Source organism: Amia ocellicauda, chromosome 5 (genome assembly GCF_036373705.1).
Source record: "Amia ocellicauda isolate fAmiCal2 chromosome 5, fAmiCal2.hap1, whole genome shotgun sequence".
NCBI classification, from domain to species: Eukaryota; Metazoa; Chordata; class Actinopteri; order Amiiformes; family Amiidae; genus Amia; species Amia ocellicauda.
This window is the reverse complement of record NC_089854.1, coordinates 8,609,926-8,637,029: the sequence shown is the minus strand read 5'-3', so window position 1 is coordinate 8,637,029 and position 27,104 is coordinate 8,609,926. Positions and strand designations below refer to the sequence as shown.

Below are 27,104 nucleotides of genomic sequence, written 5' to 3'. Positions count from 1 at the left end.
TGGTCTCCTTTGTTTCTATCCCCCTTCTACCGTTAACTTAAAAACGCCCATCCTGATGCTCATGGACCCATACACTGCCACTCAATTTAAAGTACAGAGTTTCACCAAAATGGGTGTGTTGGTGCTAGATAAATGGTTCAGTAGAAATACAAAAAAATCACATTAATTGATTTTACCTCCTGTTTTCAAAAGGTAAATCAATCAGCACCAAGCAGACACTTATATGATAGATCTGTGTGTTTGTCTATATTACATGTTGCTAGTTGTTTTTGGCCATACCTCTGAGGTATTTTTCCTATAAGCGTGAAAATAAGAGCCGCGCCTGTCCATTTTGAGTCTTTTGTCCAGCGAGCCTGGACTCACAGCGCACAGCCGAGCAGACACTCACTGCGTGGGGTTTATACGTGATTTTTTTAGTTTGTTTTAAACCCAGTTACAAACGTTTTACGATTAAAATGGAGATTGAGCCAACTAGCACGGAAGTACCTGTGTATTCCAGCCACCAGCTCGCCCTCTGAGAGAGTCTTCAGTCTGGGAGGTAACATCGTTACATGCCTACGATCCTCATTAAAACCAGAAAATGTTAACATGTTGGTTTTCCTTGCCAAAAACTTAGAGTAACAACATCAACAATAGCATAAGAACAGGCTGAAGAGTAGGCCCAGTTATTCTTGATGAAAAATGACCTAATTTGATTAGAATACATTTTTTATTTTGATATTATTTGTAGTTTTATTTATTTTCAGTAACTATTGTATTTTATTTTCAGTAATCTATTCCAGTACGAAAAGATTTTGCATTGTTCTCTGATTTTTTTCATACATAACCTTATTGCGGATTTATTGTGATCAAGGTTAATGTGGTCACTTATCACAATATTTATTTCTGGTGATTTCACACAGCCCTAGCCTGAACCTTTGTCTCCCTCTATTTCTGCAATAAGATAGTCTTCAGTACTGGAGGCAACATTGTAAAACTAGAAAAGGGTGACATTTTGGTTTTCCTTGCCAGTGACTTGTGAGTTGGTAAGCTGATGACAGCCTTTACAACAGTGTAAGGGCAGGTTATCCCTACAGTGGGCCAGTCATTTGAAGCTTCATTTCCGTTTCATTTATATATTATTTGTAGCTTTCAAATGTTTAATACAGTTGATTATGCATTGTCGTCTGTACGTCTTAATGTTAATTACACTAATTTAGTTAGCAGAATGTCTTAACTGCACTGGAATATGGCACAATTGTACTCAGCCTTTTTTTAACACAAAGTTATTGCAATATATATTGTTATCGAGGTAATTGGGTCCACTTACCGCGATACTGATTTTTGTTGATATCGCCCAGTCCTAACCAAAGATAATAATTGTGACCCATATAGCTTAAATAAACCCTTTTGACAGTCCCTTTTTGCAAACAAGACAAAGATGCTTCATTGTTTTCTGTCAATAACAAAAACAAACAAAAATAGAAAAGAAAAGAAAACTACATGAATACAGCCAAGGTTAATGTAGTTAATGTCGTGCACAGACCATTTACATTGAAATTTAAATACTGTTTAATACTCTAGCCAAACACATGCAGTTCCTTCATATTTGGTAATCAAACTTTTCAACAATCTTTAAATAATGACAAATGAATGCCACAGTAATACAAATTTAGAGTGGTAGAAGAGCTGACGTGGGAGTTGTCCAGAATTAGAATGAGGGAGAATCCTGGTATATAAGGGAGAGTTGATGTTATCTGTCTTGGAAATCCAGGAAGGCATTTTTCTATCTAAGTTTACATATTTCCCTCCTTACCAAAGGTCCATCTATAAGTAGTAAGGTTTTCTGTTGTGATTGTACTCCCAGTTGCATTGCTTCAATATTCCCGACCTACATTAATACCCAGATCAATTCCTTACATTTTCTCTGTAGATACAAGCACAAAACCTAGTTGTTATGATAGGACGCTGTATATATAACTTGGGGTATTGGGAGCCATAACTCAGCATGTCGGACAGACAGGTTGGTGAGTAATTTATCTATCTATCGATCAGTGATTTGCACACTGGAAGGAGTATTGCTGTCTACTTAAACTCAGTAGTCATTGCTGACTCATGTTCCAGTCACACCTATCCTGAGCGACTGATCTGCTTAAAGCCTCCACCCAAGACACCTGGGTGGCTCAACCGGTAAAGACCTGTGCTTGGAGCGCAGGTTGGGCACCTATAGTGCAGGGATTACTGCTTTAATTCTGTGCAATTGGCCAAGTCAAAGGTTCTTCAGCTTGCTATACAAAAGTGCCCCCTGTTTCTTTTGGGTGCTTGTACCCCTGCAATGTTCTCAGCAGGTAAGCAGGACTGGGTTTGGGCAATATGTGCATGGGAGACCTCTAGGGAAAGTCAGGTCACTGGATGGAGTGGTGCAGGTAGACCATCAGGGGGCCCAGTTCACACTGAATCAGAATTGCAGAAAGCAAATCTCCCATAGAGTAAAACTAGAAGAGGACATTGTGCTAAGGCAACTACTGTCATTCAGCTGAGACATTAAATAAAGGCCCTAACTCTGTGGTCATGAATGGGGGGCGAACACCAGTGTCCTGGCTGAATTCTCAAGCTGCCCTATCTACAAATCCTCCTGTAGTTTATTTGTTTAAATAAGTGAGCCCACAAATGTATTATTACGTTATATATTACCAGTTGGTGCTTCATCAATCCACATCTTTATCTGGTTCCCCAGTGTGAAACATGCATGGCCTAACAGTGCGAGTGTCTTAGGATGGGTTAACATGTATTTTTCTCTGTCATGCTGCCTCAAAATATAAAGCACTAAATCAGCTAAGAATCTCAGTTGGGGCAACACAGATTTAAATAATTGGTGATTTCCAAAACACAACTTATTTTACTTAGTCCTCTTCATACCTGGTGGGACATGAGGCCTCAATTATCATTGTAATTCGACTCTGTTCAGCTCACACCAGCATTGTAATAAATATGATGACTTGATTGATTCAGGCAATGGGAAGCACTGGATTGGCCCATAGACCAGGGTGGGTGGGCTTTGGTAATGGCTTCAGAGGCTATACTATCACAAAACAGCAACTTCAACATAAACATGCAGACAAACAGCTACCAATGTGTGTGGTGGACATGTGAACTCTGCCTTGCCACAAAACTGGCACTTCAGCTTGTCTGGTTGCAGCAGAATAACACAGACTGGAAGTATGACTCACTTACAAGTTATCACTAGGGTCCCTCTAGGCTAGTATGGTAATGCAGTAGTAACAACGGGTGAATAGTCTTTTGCATTTAGTTAATTGATAAATATAATCTATTAACATGTCTATTTTTGAAAGCATTCTTACTTTACAACATGTTTTAACACCTGCCTAAAGCTTTTGCACAGTACTGTATATTCACCATTGCTCTTAGTGCAGCTGAAAACTACAATGCTAATTTGAGGTGTCACCCATATGCCCCCGATACATATTGATACTTCCTATATTTTATGAAGGAATGCATTAACAACTGTTCACAAGTACAATCAAGACATGTGGCAATAATACAAGTTAATCAGTTAGTTTTGGCATCTAGGCATCCTTGGTTTGATGCTTGTCTGCCTCTATATACTCACCAAACCTCTCAGACCAGTGTCCTATGTCATGGGTCAAAAAAGGGTCAACAAAAGATAATTTGATATAGAGGTTGGTATGGTTAAAATTATGGCCCCACCAACTATTACATTATATTCTGCTGGATAAGGGCATTCCTCAAATTATTCCATGTACAGCTATCTCCTTCTTGTTGCTATATGTTGTGGCTTGTCGAGATCCATTGGGATCAATGACGGTCCATTCTCCACCATATAATATGAAGAAGAAGTTAAAATACTAGACCAAACAGAATACGAAGGTGATTGCTTAAACTGTTGTCAGGTGCAGGTTATGAAAAGCCTCAAGTGATTCAATAGCGAGATCACAGACAAAAGTGAAAAGTCTAAACTCCACAACCTTGATTCATTCTATTACAATTTAGAACTAAGGGTGGGTCCCACCTCACACTGTAGAGAAGACATTGGTTGTCACTTGTGCAAAGAATGCAACGAAAAGGCCTTCGGTCTGTGGAAGCAGCAATGGTTGAAAGTGATAGGGTTTGTATGGGTGTGTGCCTGCTGAACAGCTGACCACACCCTAGTACATGACATTCAGTTTGGCAGAGCTGTAAAATAAAACATAAGGAGTGGTAATAAAAAAATAATACTTCAAACACTGTGCATTTAGCCTCTTTTGATGCCTTTATAAAATGTGTCTGCCACTCATTAGTTTATTGTATTATGTTTTTATTTTAAGGCAATTTAAGCAATCAATCATTTGAACAGTGCTCTGAAAACAGAATGGGAAATGCATATGCTAAATAATAATCAGGCTATTTGTACGGAAGATGTAAATCTGTCAATCATGCATAAAAGATTAAGGAGTTTCAGGAAAGTGATAACTCATTCTTGCCATCACTCACCTCTAGCCACCCTGCAACCTCTGGCCCTACCCATGCCCCAAAGGAGATATTCTCCACTGTTTGCTCTCTATGAAGCTTGATTGTACGTACATGTTGTTAGATTTCCCATAACACTCTTTGACAAATTTAATGGAATCCACTTAACCTTTGAGCCATTAAAAGGACACACAGGGGCTAAGCTACATAGCACACCGCTGTCTTTTCCTGTAGTGGAGACAACCTTCCTTGACAACATTGTGTGTTGTAAACTTCTGGAGGCAGTTTTGTTGAAAAGCAGGCAGACAAACCGGCTAGGGAACCTGAATGCTGCCCTTGAGGTAATGCACTGATCTCATCTCTCTTAAATTGCTGCTCTAGACTATGGGGAGTTCTTTAATTACAGAATCACAGCACCACACCCGAATCACAGACTCACAGGCCCTGTGAAAAGCACTGGCTGTTGGGTGTAACCATGTGCCTCTGCCAAGCACTTGGTTTTAATTTCTCTAAAAAAAAGAAAATAATAATAATTCCAGTGTTGAGGCATGCAGAGATCTGTTCAGACACATTGTCAGTAAGATGCAGGGTGAAATTCAATTCAGTTGTCAGCTCTCCTGACAAGCTGTACAGTATTTGAGAGTATTGTATGATAACTTATAAAATGGCATGGCAGGATTAAACCCACAGAAGATACTTATAGCACCAACAGCCTAAATAAAAAAACTCTTCAATTTACAATGGCATCATACAAATGAAAAACACTTCTGTCTTAGAAAAGTAACAGGTTTCTATGATGTAGAACATTGACGCATGAATGTAAACCTCAGCCACTCCTTCTGCATTGCCATGTTTTACTCCAGGTTTCTCTGGAACATGTGTACATTCAACATGTTTAAGTAGCTATAGATCTAAACCAAGGCATGCAGAGTCACATGAAACATGAAAGAGCTCTAAACATTAATGAGTACCAGTGTAGCAACAAATGATTTCATTGGCTCATTGCCCTTACATCCTCGAGAAGAAAAACAAGGAGAAAGAAGAAATATGAAGAAAAATGAAGACAGAAAATAATGCAAAATGGTACCAGATCCCCCATTGTCCTATCCATAGTTAACATGGCTCATTGTATATATGAACCTATTTTGGTGACATCACTTGCCTTGGCTCTAAAGAGTGTAGAAATGTCTGAGGTCTTGGGGTCACCTTGACATAATGGGTTTGTTGCGCATTCTGAGGAGCCTGTACCTGGAAGCAATAAATCCAGGTATCCTGCTCTGATTGCCTAGAGAAAAACCCCAAGGATTGTGATCTGGACTCACTGGTATCTGCTGCACTTGCAAGTCCAAAGAACTGAACCTCTTTACCTTGAAACAGATAATATAATCTTGTTTCTAATGTTTCTAATATTGTTATGCAGACATAGGCAGGCAGAGGGGGCTAGAGACAAACAAAGACAGGAGAAAGCAGGGTAGAGTGAGAGGGCTATGCATGGAGATTATATCTTTAATTAAAATCATGGACATATTCTTTATGAATTACACCATCCAGTTATAAGAACTACATTTAGAATCCTTCCTGGAATTACTGTACTGCAGCTTCAGCTTGAGTTTCAGATATCAACTATAAAGTATTCTCACCGCATGCACTTTGAGTACTGCGTATACAACACCAAGATAAGAGTCATAAAGTGGACAATCATACACTAAGCAGTGCTTATTGCTAACCAAGTGTCATGGGTGCGACAGCAAACCTGCTTTCTAATTCCCTGTGCAAGTTTGCCTACCTCTATTTTATGTGTGATCTTCAAAGCTGTAACTGGACTCTTTATTATTTTGTTTGGCGTTTAGCCTTCCATACAATACAAAAATAATAAAATGCAGCCTGTCACAAAAATAAATCTAAAATATCCTGCTTTATCCTGCTTATCAGATTGAATCCAGTAGAATTGACATTTTCCCAGAGTAACAGCAGAATTTAGTTTAAAAAACAAATTTCTATGTGTTTGTTTAAGATTATTTATTATTATTATTATTATTATTATTATTATTATTATTATTATTATTATTATTATTATTATTATTATAAAATTGCTTAGCTTAGTGCATTACAGTGTATGCAAGGTTTTAAAATTGAAATGCAATCACAACAGTTTTTTTTTTAATATGCAGAAAATTCAATCATGTAGCACTCTATAGCCTATATATTTTGCAGAAAATAATTATCACAAAAAAGTTAAATAAGTCTCGTGTCACTTGCTTGCTGTGAAGATTTAGTTATGCACAAATTCAAAGCTTGTAGGGGGTTTCAATACAGACAAACTACATTAGATCTTACACATAGCTACAGCATGACAGCCCTAGGGCCTAGTCTCACAGTGGAGTGCTTGTGTTTCACTGGCATTAGTTTCTGCAATTAACCACAGCTAACACATTAAGTAGAAATGTTGACTGTAACAGTTTTAAGATCAAGGCTGTATTTCCTACATTCAGGTTGTTCTAAAAAAAAATACAACAAAAACAAGCAATAGCACCTAATTTTAGCTGATCAAAGGAAACTGAGTAGATGAGTTTGATGAGTGCTCATTGATATTGTTATGTAGGACATACTCAGTACTGCTGCGTGTTGACAGTTTATTTTCCATTGTTATTTGTGGCAACAGCTTTAAAATCGTCAGTTCTCTGTTTTCATTTTAGTGGCTACATCTGTCACACAAATTTGAAGTTTTAAAGGTATTCTGTGTAAAATGGTGTCAGTGGAAGCATGAGGTAAAAACATTGAAGAACCACCTCAAACAGACAAACAAAAAGACAATGTTTTTTACCATTACAAGGCCAGGACCAAACTTGTTAAAAATGTAGCAAAGAATTGTTTAAACAATGATCTCCATTCATGTTTCTATAGCAGGTGTGGCCTGGATCATAATTATATCACGATGATGATGATCGCATTATCAAAATAATAATTAGACAGTCTATCTCCTATTTAAATCCTGTGTTTAGCATTTGGGTCTACAACATTCCCCATAATACCCTGTTGGTTGAAGCAATAATTTATTTATTTTTGTATTTTACTTACTTTGGTACCCACCAGAATAAATAATAAACAAAACTGTGTAATAAATGTGCCAGCAACCACAAAAATTAAATCTACATGATAAACAATTTTAATAAAGCAGAAAGACATTACGTATTTTCTAAAGCATAAATATTCTATATTGGTTGGAGGATAAAATACATTCTTCCAATAATACTGACTGCTGAAAAAGATTGCAGTTACACTTTCAAAAAATAAAAGAAACAAAGAAACAAGCATATATGTATTTTTTTTAATTTATATTAAAAAATAAAACAATACTGTCATGACTGGAACAGAAACATTTCCTGTGTTACATTTTACTGACAATGCATAAATAAAGTGTTTGTTTTATACAATAATTCTGCCCACTGACATATTTAGGGATTTTTTTTTACTAACCCTGTTGTGATTTAGACTACAGATGTGGTATTTCCATTTGAATGTTTCAATGTGTAAAAATACCTTCTTCATAGTGGGCTAGTGTGTAATGACCAGATTAAATAAATAAAAAGAGATTTACAGAGTTCTGCTGGTCTAAGGGATTCTTCATTTTTAAATTTCTCATTTGTCACAGATTTCTCATAAATGTGATGATTAATACAGTACTACTAGTATAGTGATCTAGTACAGAATGATACTTGTTTGTTTTTTAAACCGTTTGTCTGTACTTTTTTTTTTTTAAATGCTTGGGACTGATCCATGCACCGTGAACCTCATATCTTTTAAATTGTCAAATTACTTTTTTGCAGGTGATGAGTTAGGAGAACTGATTCCATTCTCATTTTGGTTACCTTTGATTTCATGGCCAGAAGAGTTTGGTGGATTGCCAGTGTTTGACATTTGATGACACTTAATGGCATATGGGTGTGAGACAAAGTGCTGATTGAGGTTACTCCTTCCTCTCTATTTATTCAACAAAGTGAATAAAGTTTAAACTGCTGCGGACTACCGACTCTCGCTTATTACCTTGAGAAGGCTGTACTTGTCATTTCCGAAGAGTGCTACCACAGCCCAAGGAAGAAGAGTTGAGAATGTCATTCTGAAGCTTTAAGATAAAAGCTATTCAAAATAGTCTTGCATAACCCAGCCCAGCAGATTTACAACCCATTACACTGCTAAAGCAGCAAATGGTATCTATGGTTTACAAACAGACCAAAATCACTAATTGCTACAAATTAAATGGTACCGTGAGACAATGGCCAATGGCTGTGTTTGTTTATATATGATATTACAAAGTGGCAATACACAATTATTTATATATATAAATCTTCCAGCAGGACAATGACCCCAAACATACAACCAACGCCACACTGGAATGGCTTAAAAACAAAAAGGTCAATGTCCTGGAGTGACTCAGTCAAAGCCCGGACTTCAATCCAATTGAGAATATGTGGAAAGAGTTGAAAATTGCTGCCCAAAAAGGTCCCTGTCCAACTTGTAGGAGCTTGAGCAATTTTGCAAAGAAGAATGGGCAAAAATCGCTGTGTCCAGATGTGCAAAGCTGGTAGAGCTTTAGGCTATCCACATAGACTCACGGCTGTAATTGCTGCCAAAGGTACCTCTACCAAATATTGACTGAAGGGGTATTTTCTGTTTCATATTTGTAATTAATTTTGAACAATTTGCAGATTATATTTTTCACTTTGACATTATGGACATTTTCAGTGTTGATCAGTGGCAAAAACTCCTGATTAAATCCATTCTGATTTCATGTTGTAACACAATGATGTGGAAAAGTCCACTTCTCAATATGGTGTTCTGCAAACTGAGAACTTTATTTTTAGTAGCCTGTTGCTATGAAAAGAATCAGTGTTAGTGAACATGGCTTGCACTTGTGTTTGTTTCTTGTGGTGTTCGTTTGGTAGCATGTGACAGACTGAAGGGTAATCATTCTCAACTGATAACATTGTGATTGTGACGCTTTCCATGCTGACAAACCACACAATCATAAACGGAAAGGAACATGTTTCTTTTTGGCCTGATGTTTTCTCAGCACTTACTACAATCGATTTTATTATGCAAATAATTTTAGTAAAACAGGTATGCAAATGAGACCTTTAGAAAGATAAACTAGTCATGTTGCTCCCCATGAAATTTGATAGCTGCTGCTTCATTAAAAAAAAGGAGATTAAAAAAATTATAAAGAAAACACTGGATGTAACAAAATGGTCAGAACAAATTGTATACAAAGCAATGCACTCTGACTCTGATCAGGATGCATTTCTAATGTTTTATGCACCTCGATGCATTGTTATATTGAAGATTCCAATCTTCACAAATCTTTCAATACACAAACAAACAAATAAAAAAACAGCAATCTGAAGCGATCACGATCAAAGCAGTTTTTGACTTTTGCAATATCAAGGTCTAGATAGAGGATCTTTGATAACAATTCATAAAGACACATAAAACCGTGATTTTAAAACTAATGGCACTTTTGAAAATCTTCCTTTGACTTTAAAAACATTGAGTAGCCACTTCCTTTCAAGAGGTTTAGCAACTTTCAAGAGGGATATTCCAACTACTGTTGAGAGCAGATGAGATGAGAGCAGACAGCTATATTTTGAAGCATGGCAAATTATTTAAAATTCTTTAAGTTTAAAAATGCAGAAATGAAAACTCTACTGTATGACTGTTAATACCTAAACCAATGAGGTTCATCCAAGGCATATAAGGAAATATAAGTATGCTTAACTAAGTGTAAAAGCCACTGAGAAAATTGAGGTTAGCTTTACAGATCAAAGCAGGAAACACACTTAAAAAATGAAGATGAAGCTGAGTGAACTATTCGTTATAATATGTAAGTATCAATATTCTCATACTTTGTTATTGGAAAAATATATTAATCTTGTCTGGCTAGTGCTTTTAAATATTTTTTTTTTTTCTCTTTGCTTTTCCAAGCTCTAATATTGGTAAATACTACATAATACTACATACTACATACTACTTAATGCTAATGTATTCTGGATGCTAGAAAAGGATATTTGTTTAATTTGTTTTATTATTTATTAATCTTACATTTAGCATAATTGTAGGTAGTTACATTGTCAATTGTATCCTCTGGAGCTCTTACTAATAGTTGCATTTTGACTAAAAAATATTGCAAACTATTACAGTACATACAAAACAAGCATATTTAAATATGTATTATATATCATTATTTCAGGGGAATCTGCTTCCTGATGTACTGTACCTATACCAGGAGGCTTAAAAATGTTTATGGAGCCATGACTAAATCATGTATTGTTTATTTGTATAAGTGAATGTTTAAATCTGAAATCTTATTTTAAAACATTACATTTAAAAGTTTGAACTGCACAGAACTTTAAATAGAAAATAATCTCCCATTCTCCTTTTAGCTTCAACAACATGGTTCTGTTTTTGTCAACCAGCAGGTAAGGGAACAGTTTAAACATATTAAAAATACATAATAACTTATTCTATCAAAAGAAATGACAAAAACAAGATTTAACATACTTGTTTTGTTAATAACCTATGTGATTTGCAAATTGGTAAAGGAAATTGACGTAAAACCTTTCAACCTTGCTGGCCTAATCACTACATAATAATACTATTTAACACCTGTCCGACATCCCAAATACATCCTACCAGTGCGGTCTCCTAATACCCATAGAACTTGTCATGCACCTACCACATACTGACTGCAGGTTGTGAAGTTTACTGACACCCTCCCTTCCTACAAACAGTGTGTCAGTTCCTGTTTTTACCACATGTCAGTGTGTAACATCTGTAGTTTTAAGACTAGTTCCATGGATACTTAATATGCCATTTGTGTTCACTGCAATGGCCAACATTGCATGTCTAATTCAATTTTACAAACGTTTCCAGGCTCCAGGCCTCAGGCTGTGCTGACTGCAGATCCTCCATGGACAGAGCTGTACACCGGAGAGACAGTCACCCTGAGGTGTCAGGTTAGGGGCTCTGGTGGCTGGAAATACTCCTGGGCATTAAATAAAGATGGGAGAATGGAGATTATCAAGATGACCAGTGGGCAGGATGGATCCCATTACATCCTGAGCCCTGTATCAGTGACTGATAGTGGGCAGTACTGGTGTCAAGGTGCAAGAGGAGATGAACAGAGTGACAGTGCTAATCTCGTTATAACAGTGATGGGTTAGTCATTCTCAGCTACATTTTCAAGTGTTTGAGCAATTTGTTTACTTTTCTTGCATTTAAATATAAAGTTTAAGATATCTAAATGATCCAATATACTTATATACAGTATAGGCATACAGTGAGGGAAAAAAGTATTTGATCCCCTGCTGATTTTGTACGTTTGCCCACTGACAAAGAAATGATCAGTCTATAATTGTAATGGTAGGTGTATTTTAACAGTGAGAGACAGAATAACAACAAAAAATCCAGAAAAACATATTTCAAAAAAGTTATACATTGATTTGCATGTTAATGAGGGAAATAAGTATTTGACCCCTTCGACTTAGTACTTGGTGGCAAAACCCTTGTTGGCAATCACAGAGGTCAGACGTTTCTTGTAGTTGGCCACCAGGTTTGCACACATCTCAGGAGGGATTTTGTCCCACTCCTCTTTGCAGATCCTCTCCAAGTCATTAAGGTTTCGAGGCTGACGTTTGGCAACTCGAACCTTCAGCTTCCTCCACAGATTTTCTATGGGATTAAGGTCTGGAGACTGGCTAGGCCACTCCAGGACCTTAATATGCTTCTTCTTGAGCCACTCCTTTGTTGCCTTGGCTGTGTGTTTTGGGTCATTGTCATGCTGGAATACCCATCCACGACCCATTTTCAATGCCCTGGCTGAGGGAAGGAGGTTCTCACCCAAGATTTGACGGTACATGGCCCTGTCCATCGTCCCTTTGATGCGGTGCAGTTGTCCTTTCCCCTTAGCAGAAAAAAAAACCCAAAGCATAATGTTTCCACCTCCATGTTTGACGGTGAGGATGGTGTTCTTGGGGTCATTCCTCCTCCTCCAAACACGGCGAGTTGAGTTGATGCCAAAGAGCTTGATTTTGGTCTCATCTGACCACAACACTTTTACCCAGTTCTCCTCTGACTCATTCAGATGTTCATTGGCAAACTTCAGACGCGTCTGTACATGTGCTTTCTTGAGCAGGGAGACCTTGCGGGCGCTGCAGGATTTCAGTCCTTCACGGCGTAGTGTGTTACCAATTGTTTTCTTGGTGACTATGGTCCCAGCTGCCTTGAGATCATTAACAAGATCCTCCCGTGTAGTTCTGGGCTGATTCCTCACCGTTCTCATGATCATTGAAACTCCACGAGGTGAGATCTTGCATGGAGCCCCAGACCGAGGGAGCCTGACAGTTATTTTGTGTTTCTTCCATTTGCGAATAATCGCACCAACTGTTGTCACCTTCTCACCAAGCTGCTTGGCGATGGTCTTGTAGCCCATTCCAGCCTTGTGTAGGTCTACCATCTTGTCCCTGACATCCTTGGACAGCTCTTTGGTTTTGGACATGGTGGAGAGTTTGGAATCTGATTGATTGATTGCTTCTGTGGACAGGTGTCTTTTATACAGGTAACGAGCTGAGATTAGGAGCACTCCCTTTAAGAGAGTGCTCCTAATCTCAGCTCGTTACCGATATAAAAGACACCTGGGTGCCAGAAATCTTGATTGATACGGGATCAAATACTTATTTCCCTCATTAACATGCAAATCAATTTATAACTTTTTTGAAATGCGTTTTTCTGGATTTTTTTGTTGTTATTCTGTCTCTCACTGTTAAAATACACCTACCATTAAAATTATAGACTGATCATTTCTTTTTCAGTGGGCAACCGTACAAAATCAGCAGGGGATCAAATACTTTTTTCCCTCACTGTAGGTGGACTGGCCATTGGGCACTTCACCAGCAGCCGCCCTTCATGAGTCCAGGGCCGTTTTTTGGTCCCAGTCCGCCCCTAGCTATAGGACATATTCACTTCCATTGGACATAATCACATTTTGTTGTATTACCACCTGAAGTTCTGATGTTTTTTTTAAATTTGATTTACACAACCTACTCAACATTTTGAAGAGGCAAGATAATTTAAATTGTGAAACAACAAGAATACATTTTTAAAAAGTCCTTTTGTTTCAATCTAAATATTCTCTTTTCCATGTCACGTCTGCATATCATGTGTATGATTTCTTCTAGGTATTTTTTAACATCTCTTGGGATACATTCAATAACTTTCTTTGTCCATCTGTGATCTGTTCTTGCAATTTGTCCGGCCCTTTGACATTGTAAAATTTTCACTCTTTCAATGATGTCACATATTTTGGATCCATTTATTTATTTTTCTACCTCTTCTTGTTATTCCAAGCATACATCATTATATTATTATTATGCCATCAGTTTCTGTATAATGTTTGCATTATGTGACCAGGTTTCACAGCCATAAGTGAGCACTGGTTGTTTGCATTGATCAAATACTTTTCTCTGCAGGCAAGTGGGTAGATTTCCTAACACAGTTGTGCTGTTTCTTCCAAATGCACTTCATCCTATTTTAACTCTTCTTTTTCTACTTCCATCATATCTCCATCTGCACTGATTTGTTGTCAAAGGTAGACATAACTTTTGACTTCTTTGAGTAACCATCGCTCTACCTAAAGTTCGCTAAATTTAACAAACCTGTTCAATATGACTTTGGTTTTACTCATGTTCATTTTAAGTTAAGTTTTCTTGTGTGCATCTGTGAGTTTGAATTTGAAACTGCAGGTCTTCAGGTGTTTTTGCAAATATGACAATGTCATACAATTTCTTTTAATTTTACTAATGAATGTATGGATATTTATAATTGTTTATTTTTGCTTAATTAATAACTATACACAAATGTATATGTTCCTCATTTCAAAATTATTAATTATTATTAATTATAGATATTTTCTATATTTATTTGTATTTGTTTTAGCCTACATGCCTCAGGCTGTGGTCACTGTAGATCCCTCAGACACTGTGATTTCAGGAGAAACAGTCACGCTGCACTGTAGTGTTGGTAAAGTATCTGCTGGCTGGAAATACTCCTGGGCAAGACAGACAGATGCACTGGGTATATTGGAAAGCCTCACCAGGTCCAGTACTGAAGACCAGCAGCAGTACAGCCTTGGACCTGTGACAGTGTCTGATAGCGGACAGTTCTTGTGTCAGGCTGAAAGAGTCAACAGTCACCGTCTCCAGAGTTTGCCTGGTGCTGTCATTGTGAAAGTGTCTGGTATGTGACTTTAAACATTAAGTAATTAAAAAAAAAATAATCTTGTAGATCTGACCTAATGATTAAAGGAGTCATGTTTAAGGCGGTTAAGACACAGAACAGTTGTATGACAGTTCAGGTACAGAAATCATGTTATTGTTTAACGTGTACAACAGAATGCAGTGTTAATGTACATTTAAATATGTAGAAAATGCCTTCTGATATATATATTAGGATCCTTGTTCTTCTGATTGACTTAATAATGAGGCGCTGTTAGGGACATAATTCACCCTGAGACGTACACCGATCAGCCATAACATTATGACCACTGACAGGTGAAGTGAATAACACTGATAATCTTGTTATCATGGCAGTGGGTGGGATATATTAGGCAGCAAGTGAACATTTTGTCCTCAAAGTTGATGTGTTAGATGCAGGACAAATGGGCAAGCGTAAGGATCTGAGCGACTTTGACAAGGGCCAAATTGTGATGGCTAGATGACTGGGTCAGAGCATCTCTAAAACTGCAGCTCTTGTGGGGTGTTCCCGGTCTGCAGTGGTCAGTACCTATCAAAAGTGCTCCAAGGAAGGAAAAGTGGTGAACCGGCGACAGGGTCATGGGCGGCCAAGGCTCATTGATGCAAGTGGGGAGCGAAGGCTGGCCTGTGTGGTCTGATCCAACAGACAAGCTACTGTAGCTCAAATTGCTGAAAAAGTTAATGCTGGTTCTGATAGAAAGGTGTCAGAACACACAGTGCATCACAGTTTGTTGCGTATGGGGCTGCGTAGCCACAGACCAGTCAGGGTGCCCATGCCGACCCCTGTCCACTGCCGAAAGTGCCTACAATGGGCACGTGAGCATCAGAACTGGACCACGGAGCAATGGAAGAAGGTGGCCTGGTCTGATGAATCATGAGTTCAAGGTGTTGACTTGGCCTCCAAATTCCCCAGATCTCAATCCAATCGAGCATCTGTGGGATGTGCTTGACAAACAAGTCCGATCCATAGAGGCCCCACCTCGCAACTTACAGGACTTAAAGGATCTGCTGCTAACGTCTTGGTGCCAGATACCACAGCACACCTTCAGAGGTCTAGTGGAGTCCATACCTCGACGGGTCAGGGCTGTTTTGGTGGCAACAGTGGGACCTACACAATATTAGGCAGGTGGTCATAATGTTATGTCTGATCGGTGTATACACTTCATACTGAGATGCATATACTATATACTGAGACATATAAAGTGGATGTATTCAAAACCACATACTACATACTGCATACTGGGTAAGTAAATACTGCATGCTACATACTGATTTTCTGACTAGTAACTAGTACAGTATGCAGTATGAAGGTGAATAATTCAGTGTACTATACAGTGAGGGAAAAAAGTATTTGATCCCCTGCTGATTTTGTACGGTTGCCCACTGAAAAAGAAATGATCAGTCTATAATTTTAATGGTAGGTGTATTTTAACAGTGAGAGACAGAATAACAACAAAAAAATCCAGAAAAACACATTTCAAAAAAGTTATAAATTGATTTGCATGTTAATGAGGGAAATAAGTATTTGATCCCCTATCAATCAGCAAGATTTCTGGCACCCAGGTGTCTTTTATACAGGTAACGAGCTGAGATTAGGAGCACTCTCTTAAAGGGAGTGCTCCTAATCTCAGCTCGTTACCTGTATAAAAGACACCTGTCCACAGAAGCAATCAATCAATCAGATTCCAAACTCTCCACCATGGCCAAAACCAAAGAGCTGTCCAAGGATGTCAGGGACAAGATTGTAGACCTACACAAGGCTGGAATGGGCTACAAGACCATCGCCAAGCAGCTTGGTGAGAAGGTGACAACAGTTGGTGCGATTATTCGCAAATGGAAGAAACACAAAATAACTGTCAGGCTCCCTCGGTCTGGGGCTCCATGCAAGATCTCACCTCGTGGAGTTTCAATGATCATGAGAACGGTGAGGAATTAGCCCAGAACTACACGGGAGGATCTTGTTAATGATCTCAAGGCAGCTGGGACCATAGTCACCAAGAAAACAATTGGTAACACACTACGCCGTGAAGGACTGAAATCCTGCAGCGCCCGCAAGGTCCCCCTGCTCAAGAAAGCACAGGTGGAAACATTATGCTTTGGGGTTTTTTTTCTGCTAAGGGGAAAGGACAACTGCACCGCATCAAAGGGACGATGGACGGGGCCGTCAAATCTTGGGTGAGAACCTCCTTCCCTCAGCCAGGGCATTGAAAATGGGTCGTGGATGGGTATTCCAGCATGACAATGACCCAAAACACACAGCCAAGGCAACAAAGGAGTGGCTCAAGAAGAAGCACATTAAGGTCCTGGAGTGGCCTAGCCAGTCTCCAGACATTAATCCCATAGAAAATCTGTGGAGGGAGCTGAAGGTTTGAGTTGCCAAACATCAGCCTCGAAACCTTAATGACTTGGAGAGGATCTGCAAAGAGGAGTGGGACAAAATCCCTCCTGAGATGTGTGCAAACCTGGTGGCCAACTACAAGAAACATCTGACCTCTGTGATTGCCAACAAGGGTTTTGCCACCAAGTACTAAGTCGAAGGGGTCAAATACTTATTTCCCTCATTAACATGCAAATCAATTTATAACTTTTTTGAAATATGTTTTTCTGGATTTTGTTGTTGTTATTCTGTCTCTCACTGTTAAAATACACCTACCATTAAAATTATAGACTGATCATTTCTTTGTCAGTGGGCAAACGTACACAATCAGCAGGGGATCAAATACTTTTTTCCCTCACTGTACATGTGACCTCACGAGACATGGAACGTCAGGCAAACTTGAAGCATGATGCGATGCAATATTCAGTGTAGTGAGCTCTGGTATACTGCATATTTTGGCGAGTGTAGCAAGCCATCCGGGCACTTTTACCATACTACAAATTCATATAGTACTACATATAGTATACTGCATACTACTGACATGTTGGTATGTAGTGCATGTAGTGTAGTAGCATGCAGTTTCGAATACAGCCAGTGAGATTTCACTTCTGTATGCAGTGAGATTTCACATCTTTATACAGTGAGATTTTAGTTTACACACTATACTGAGATATTTCTGAATACAGTGAGATCGGTCATCAGTCACATGCCCAGTCAGGTCAACACACATTAGCTCTTTTAAGATGTGTGGTGTAGCCAGGGCAGATTTGTATTTCTTTAAAAATCCATTTGAATGAGACTGGGTAAAACCTGGAACGCCAGAACACTAGAACAGTGGAAATAATTGCAAAGTTGTCGAAAACAATGAAAAATTATTTTTGTGAGCTTTAAGAAATTTGTGTTTTTATTGAAAATATTGTACTACATAGTGTAAATAATTTTAAATACTTAACTGTAATACTTATAATAACAACAACAACAACAATAATAATAAAAATGAATACACATTTTCTACAATTTCTTAAACTGAACAGAATTTGTAGAAGTAATAGTGGCATTAAGGTACAATAATGCTACAATAGTTTCATGCTGCGGAACTATTTCTGGAACTGGGAATAGACACTCAAACTGGTGTTACACTTCCCCATTTCGCCTACAGAGGTCATCATCACTTGAATTCTAGCCCTGTCTCTTACATTCCCCAGCACTATGAGCAATCACCCAATTAACATTCCTCAGCACCATGTGGACATGCACCATCAGCCCTCTACTCCCATTGGACCAGCACTGCACATCTCTGTCCCCTGCTTCACTGTGATCTGTATTTAAACCCGCTGTTAGTCACATACAGTGCTAAGTCTTGTTAGTTTGTAAGGGTTCTTCCTGATTAGGCCCTCTGACCTCATAAATGGAGAAAGTCAGCCTCGAAATGCTCACATTGCATGTACAAATACGATTCTGTGGTGGTGGGGTCACCGATTTGGATGTTTGTTCCCAGTGCCAGAAATGCTTCCCCAGCATGAAACTATTGTAGCACTATTATACCTTAATGCTACTATTATTTTTACAAATTCTGTTCAATTTAACGAATTGTAAAAAAAGGTGTAATTATTATTATTATTGTTAGTATTAAAGTTAAGTATCAATACTATTTACACTATGTAATACAATATTTTCAATTACATTTTCTGAAAGTCCGGCATAAGTATTTATCAGTATTGGATGTCTTTGTAAATCTATCCACTTTCCCGGTGTTCCGGGTTTCACCCAGTCCCCATTCGAATTATTGTCTGTCAATGCGTCCCACCAGAATTCAGAATGCCTCCCGGAACAGGTTTATGGATAATTACAATAATGTTGCGCTATATGAGAAAAGCAATAACAGTTGTGGGGGTTGGGGGCAGTGCAATACAATCGAAAATATAATCATGTTCCACAAGAACCCTGAGATTTCAGACTAAATACAACTCTCACACCAGCAACATGTGCGGCTCCTTCATAGATGAATGGTACAAGAGAACAAACTGTTGAACTATCATTTCCTGTTTCAGCTACCAGCCCAAAGCCCCTCCTGATCCTGGACCCCCCCAGTGCAGAGATATACACAGGAGATAAAGTCACCCTGAGCTGTGGGCTTGGGGGAGACTCTGCTGGCTGGGAGTATCTCTGGTACAGAGACACACAGGGAACAGCACTGCCCAACACTGACAGCAGCAGGACTGATGTGTCCAGTTACACCATCAGCCAGGCGGCTCTGTCCCACCGTGGACAGTACTGGTGTCGAGCTACGAGGGGCAGGGTGTCCTTTCACTCACAGTACAGTGATGCTCTGACATTAGACATATTAGGTACGATATTTAATTAATAATATGATTCCCAGGTACTGAATCTATTCATAAAGGATCTCTTTGTGATATTCAACAGAGTATAGTGTTTCAGTAAGCAAATGTTTATATTGAAATGGTGACCCTTTTCTTCAGAATCATACAATAAACATTACACATTCATTTTGTTAATGTTCTTTCTTTTCTTTCATATATCCTGGATACAGCTCGACCTCAGGCTGTCCTGACCCTGCAGTCTGGATGGACAGAGATGTTCACCACAGAAAATGTGACTCTGAGGTGTGAGGTTCAGGGCAGCTCTACTGAGTGGATCTATAAATGGTTCAGAGATGGACAGGAGCTTCTTCCTGTTGACAAGACTGACTCCAGCAGTAGAGATGGAGACAGATACACAATCCTCTCTGGTGCTCTGTCTCACAGTGGGCAATATACCTGTAGAGGGGAAAGTAATAGTAAATCATTTTACACAAACTCAAGCAATCCTGTTACACTGAAGGTGTCTGGTGAGTTCTGTATTTCTTACACTACCAGTTCCTTTAAATTGTTCTCCTTTCCTACAGTACTTTTTCCATAATCATTATTTCAACATTTTCGTAATCTATTATTTTCTTGATATGGAAAAAATAGTAATGTAGTGTGTTTCAGAGGTTTCAGACGGAAAAGCTGAATTTATTTTCCTGTTTCAGCTACCAGCCCAAAGCCCCTCCTGACCCTGGACCCCCCCAGTGCAGAGATATACACAGGAGACAGAGTCACCCTGAGCTGTGGGCTTGGGGGAGACTCTGCTGGCTGGGAGTATCTCTGGTACAGAGACACACAGGGAACAGCACTACCCAACACTGACAGCAGCAGGACTGATGTGTCCAGTTACACCATCAGCCAGGCGGCTCTGTCCCACAGTGGACAGTACTGGTGTCGAGCTACGAGGGGCAGGGTGTCCTTTCACTCACAGTACAGTGATGCTCTGACATTAGACATATTAGGTACGATATTTAATTAATAATATGATTCCCAGGTACTGAATCTATTCATAAAGGATCTCTTTGTGATATTCAACAGAGTATAGTGTTTCAGTAAGAAAATGTTTTTATTGAAATGGTGACCCTTTTCTTCAGAATCATACAATAAACATTACACATTCATTTTGTTAATGTTCTTTCTTTTCTTTCATATATCCTGGATACAGCTCAACCTCAGGCTGTGCTGACCCTGCAGTCTGGATGGACAGAGATGTTCACCACAGAAAGAGTGACTCTGAGGTGTGAGGTTCAGGGCAGCTCTACTGGGTGGATCTATAAATGGTTCAGAGATGGACAGGAGCTTCTTCCTGTTGACAAGGCTGACTCCAGCAGTAGAGATGGAGACAGATACACGATCCTCTCTGGTGCTCTGTCTCACAGTGGGCAATATACCTGTAGAGGGGAAAGTAATAGTAAATCATTTTACACAAACTCAAGCAATCCTGTTACACTGAAGGTGTCTGGTGAGTATTGTATTTTATTAAACTAATAGTTCATTAAATTGTGCTCCTTTCCTCCAGTACTTTTATTAAGTAATTGATATTTCAACATTTTCTTAATTTAATTAAATCTTAATACAGAAATAATAATGTATTGTGTCCTAGAGAGACAGTTTCAGAGGTATTAGACTGAAAATCTCAATTTTATTCTTCTGTTTCAGCTACCAGCCCAAAGCCCCTCCTGACCCTGGACCCCCCCAGTGCAGAGATATACACAGGAGACAGAGTCACCCTGAGCTGTGGGCTTGGGGGAGACTCTGCTGGCTGGGAGTATCTCTGGTACAGAGACACACAGGGAACAGCACTGCCCAACACTGACAGCAGCAGGACTGATGGGTCCAGTTACACCATCAGCCAGGCAGCTCTGTCCCACAGTGGACGGTACTGGTGTCGAGCTACGAGGGGCAGGGTGTCCTTTCACTCACAGTACAGTGATGCTCTGACATTAGACATATTAGGTACGATATTTAATTAATAATATGATTCCCAGGTACTGAATCTATTCATAAAGGATCTCTTTGTGATATTCAACAGAGTATAGTGTATACTGGTGTCGAGCTACAAGGGGCAGTATAGAATTTAATCACAGCCAACCTGTGAACATCACAGTAGATGATAAGTGTAAGTGCTACGATGTGCAAATTAGGCAGTTTTCCAGATGAAAAACACATTCTGTGCATGTTGACTCAAATTGCTTTCTTTTCTGATTTTGTTTCCTCAAATCCTTACAGCTCGACCTCAGGCTGTTCTGACTCTGGAGTCTGGATGGACAGAGATATTCATCACAGACAGTCTGACATTGAGGTGTGAGGTTCAGGGCAGTGATATGGAGTGGAACTACACATGGTACAGAGATGGACACAATCTTTCCCATCACAACAGTGACTTCAGCGGGGGCAACAGAGTCAGATACACAATTCAATCTGGAAATAATACCTATAGAAGCAAATACATGTGTAGAGGAGAAAGGGATACTACACCATTTCACTCTAGAATCAGTGATGGTCTCATACCGAATGATGAAAGTGAGTCATACCAATCTTTTTATAGTTTAAAAATAAGAAATTCAGTCGTATTGCAGTACTACAATTTTTTGGACATATTTTAATTAACCTTTGTTGGATGCAATACAGTGTATGTTTCTAGTAATACTACATCCAAAATGTTACAATAGCAATAATTTGTTACAAGATGGAAAAAGTATGGCAAACTAAAGACATATGCATATCTTTTAAAATCTTCATCATATCAGTCTTGTTCTTGTTTTCTTTTCTTTATCTGTAATCCAGTCTACACTCTTGTACTTACATTTTTGGGGCTGTGATGATCTGAATATTAGATCAACTTTTGAATATGTGCATTATTGCCATTATTCACTTTCTTACAGGACATTCCTTCTTCTTGTTGTGTCCCTCCAGTTCATAGGTTGACAATGATCATTGGAGTTTCCAGTTCTATCAGTTTGGTTGTCCTTCTTATTTTCTTAGTGGCAATTTACTTCAGAAAGTGTCGTAATTCAGGTAGGGGACAGAAAATGACCAAAAAAATTGATTTATCGCCTAAGACGTTTTTTTATTTAGAGACATAAAGTTTACATAACTATATATAAAAGTAAAGTTACCTTCTTAAATAAATATTGATATTTATGTTTAAGTATGCATGGCTTTTGAAAAGGAAAATCAGTTTCTTTATTTACTTGATTAAAAAGACAGTATAATGGGGTGCATGGAATCTTTAATCCATACTACCTAAAAACAAAACCAATCAAACCAATTATCAAAACCAAAATAAATACATTTAAATAATCATATATATATATATATATATATATATATATATATATATATATATATATATATATATATACACTCACCTAAAGGATTATTAGGAACACCTGTTCAATTTCTCATTAATGTAATTATCTAACCAACCAATCACATGGCAGTTGCTTCAATGCATTTAGGGGTGTGGTCCTGGTCAAGACAATCTCCTGAACTCCAAACTGAATGTCTGAATGGGAAAGAAAGGTGATTTAAGCAATTTTGAGCGTGGCATGGTTGTTGGTGCCAGACGGGCCGGTCTGAGTATTTCACAATCTGCTCAATTACTGGGATTTTCACGCACAACCATTTCTAGGGTTTACAAAGAATGGTGTGAAAAGGGAAAAACATCCAGTATGCGGCAGTCCTGTGGGCGAAAATGCCTTGTTGATGCTAGAGGTCAGAGGAGAATGGGCCGACTGATTCAAGCTGATAGAAGAGCAACTTTGACTGAAATAACCACTCGTTACAACTGAGGTATGCAGCAAAGCATTTGTGAAGCCACAACACGTACAACCTTGAGGCGGATGGGCTACAACAGCAGAAGACCCCACCGGGTACCACTCATCTCCACTACAAATAGGAAAAAGAGGCTACAATTTGCACAAGCTCACCAAAATTGGACAGTTGAAGACTGGAAAAATGTTGCCTGGTCTGATGAGTCTCGATTTCTGTTGAGACATTCAGATGGTAGAGTCAGAATTTGGCGTATACAGAATGAGAACATGGATCCATCATGCCTTGTTACCACTGTGCAGGCTGGTGGTGGTGGTGTAATGGTGTGGGGGATGTTTTCTTGGCACACTTTAGGCCCCTTTGAGCCAATTGGGCATCGTTTAAATGCCATGGCCTACCTGAGCATTGTTTCTGACCATGTCCATCCCTTTATGACCACCATGTACCCATCCTCTGATGGCTACTTCCAGCAGGATAATGCACCATGTCACAAAGGTCGAATCATTTCAAATTGGTTTCTTGAACATGACAATGAGTTCACTGTACTAAACTGGCCCCCACAGTCACCAGATCTCAACCCAATAGAGCATCTTTGGGATGTGGTGGAACGGGAGCTTCGTGCCCTGGATGTGCATCCCACAAATCTCCATCAACTGCAAGATGCTATCCTATCAATATGGGCCAACATTTCTAAAGAATGCTTTCAGCACCTTGTTGAATCAATGCCACGTAGAATTAAGGCAGTTCTGAAGGCGAAAGGGGGTCAAACACAGTATTAGTATGGTGTTCCTAATAATCCTTTAGGTGAGTGTATATATACACACACACACAAAGTACTGTGCAAAAGTTTTAGGCAGGTGTGAAAAAAGGTGTAAAGTAAGAATGCTTTCAAAAATACACGTTAATAGATTATATTTATCAATTAACTAAATGCAACTAACCACAGTTCTTCTGTGGCTTTAGGCAGCCTCAGTTGTTTCTCTCTCTTCATGTAATCCCAGACAGACTCGATGATTTTGAGATCAGGGCTCTGTGGGGGCCATACCATCACTTCCTGGACTCCTTGTTCTTCTTTACACTGAAGATAGTTCTTAATGACTTTAGCTGCAGAATAAATTTGGGGCCAATCAGATGCCTCCCTGATGGTATTGCATGATGGATATACACTCACCTAAAGGATTATTAGGAACACCATACTAATACTGTGTTTGACTCCCTTTCGCCTTAACTGCCTAAGAACTGCCTTAATTCTACGTGGCATTGATTCAACAAGGTGCTGAAAGCATTCTTTAGAAATGTTGGCTCATATTGATAGGATAGCATCTTGCAGTTGATGGAGATTTGTGGGATGCACATCCAGGGCACGAAGCTCCCGTTCCACCACATCCCAAAGTTGCTCTATTGGGTTGAGATCTGGTGACTGTGGGGGCCAGTTTAGTACAGTGAACTCATTGTCATGTTCAAGAAACCAATTTGAAATGATTCGACCTTTGTGACATGGTGCATTATCCTGCTGGAAGTAGCCATCAGAGGATGGGTACATGGTGGTCATAAAGGGATGGACATGGTCAGAAACAATGCTCAGGTAGGCCGTGGCATTTAAACGATGCCCAATTGGCACTAAGGGGCCTAAAGTGTGCCAAGAAAACATCCCCCACACCATTACACCACCACCACCAGCCTGCACAGTGGTAACAAGGCATGATGGATCCATGTTCTCATTCTGTTTACGCCAAATTCTGACTCTACCATCTGAATGTCTCAACAGAAATCGAGACTCATCAGACCAGGCAACATTTTTCCAGTCTTCAACTGTCCAATTTTGGTGAGCTTGTGCAAATTGTAGCCTCTTTTTCCTATTTGTAGTGGAGATGAGTGGTACCCGGTGGGGTCTTCTGCTGTTGTAGCCCATCTGCCTCAAGGTTGTACGTGTTGTGGCTTCACAAATGCTTTGCTGCATACCTCGGTTGTAACGAGTGGTTATTTCAGTCAAAGTTGCTCTTCTATCAGCTTGAATGAGTCGGCCCATTCTCCTCTGACCTCTAGCATCAACAAGGCATTTTCGCCCACAGGACTGCCGCATACTGGATGTTTTTCCCTTTTCACACCATTCTTTGTAAACCCTAGAAATGGTTGTGCGTGAAAATCCCAGTAACTGAGCAGATTGTGAAATACTCAGACCGGCCCGTCTGGCACCAACAACCATGCCACGCTCAAAATTGCTTAAATCACCTTTCTTTCCCATTCAGACATTCAGTTTGGAGTTCAGGAGATTGTCTTGACCAGGACCACACCCCTAAATGCATTGAAGCAACTGCCATGTGATTGGTTGGTTAGATAATTGCATTAATGAGAAATTGAACAGGTGTTCCTAATAATCCTTTAGGTGAGTGTATATGTATATGTGTGTGTTCTAATTTGACAGCCTATAAAGACTGTTATCCTCTGTGTCTTGCACAGTGCTTTGGCTCATCTCACTGTGTTTTAATTTGCCACAGGTCAAATTAAGAATGTACCCGGGGAGACCTTTTATTCAATGACAAATCTAAAGTACAAAAATGCAGGTAACGAATACTAGTCCTTTTTCCACCATCTTCCATTCCCTCCCTCTCTTTCATGACCAGTTATCCAGTGTTCTCATTTCCAGGTAACCCCACAACAGCTGATGTTCTGTACGAAAGCATTGAGGATCCCTGTGAATCCCAGAGTAAGTTAGCACTGCTGTTTCTGTCTCATTGTTGTTTAGAGCTACTTGATGGCAAACATTTTTTTCATATTCAAATGAGCTTTATTGACAAAACCGGAGTGCTCTGGTGTAGCCTAAGCTTTCAAAATGTATTACATTACAGGGACAATACAACACAGAGTAATACTATAAAATCATAATATATTCACAAGGATGTGAAAATATAAACAAACATGGAATTAAACAATTAAACATCTACTCCTTTCTCAGTTCCTACACACTGTCCCTACACTGTCCCTGTGGTAAGCCCATACATATTTGGCTGCAGTCTGCTCTTCCTCCCAGTAGAATGGATAATTTAATGTGATCTGTTAGGAGTTTCAATTCTGGTAATAGGATTTCAAATGTAGGAATGTATTTTCCCCGTATTTCTCTGTATTTTGAGCAGGTAACAGGAAGTGCATCTCTGTTTCGACCTCTTGTAGCTGTCCGTTAACCCAAGGTTTTAGTTTTTTTCTGCCCTTTTCAATTGCCAGGCTGTGGTCATTGAGTCTGTATTTTCTTTAGAATTATGAATGTTTTTTAGGTATTCTGCTAATTTTGTTTCTGTTTAGGGCCTGATGGCATTGAAGTTCATTCTTTAATTTTATTTAGTTTGTCCAAATTTCAGTTAATACATGTAGTAAATGTATCACTTAATACATTTATAGTACAGTGTGTGATTTTTAAATCACACTCATTTCATGATTTTAGATCTTCCATGTTTTTTTTTCTTTTATTAACTAGCTCATAAAATTGCCAAAATAAAACCGTAGCAATGCCCAGAAGATATCCATTACCCAGGATTTTACTTGCATCCTCTGGTACTTTGGAAAAGATAGCAAAAAAACTGCTGTGTATGGCTTCCATTTTAATTTTGAGGCCCTATAGTGCTGATCAATGTGTAGTAAGTAAACTTCACTTCACAAACATCAAAAATATCTGATTTAAAAACATTTTGCAATCAATGTTTTTAGCCAAGGTAGTTTAACTGGATACCTGCCACAAATAAGATTTTTAAAATAGAAATCATATACATCCCATTTCTGTTGACTGAATTCAATTTAGACAGGGGTGTGGTAACTGTGGAC

General features: G+C 39.0%; 1 protein-coding gene across 1 annotated transcript; it reads left to right on the top strand.

The window, feature by feature from the left end:
- The first annotated feature begins 1,987 nt into the window (after positions 1 to 1,987).
- LOC136750510 (Fc receptor-like protein 5) lies at positions 1,988 to 26,470 on the top strand. The gene is made up of 11 exons (XM_066705668.1): positions 1,988 to 2,006; positions 11,395 to 11,679; positions 14,455 to 14,754; positions 19,200 to 19,496; positions 19,700 to 19,912; positions 20,180 to 20,476; positions 20,680 to 20,892; positions 21,174 to 21,470; positions 21,744 to 21,916; positions 25,936 to 25,995; positions 26,423 to 26,470. The coding sequence occupies exons 1-11, from the start codon at positions 1,988 to 1,990 to the stop codon at positions 26,468 to 26,470; spliced, it is 2,202 nt and encodes a 733-aa protein (XP_066561765.1).
- Positions 26,471 to 27,104: the final 634 nt, after the last annotated feature.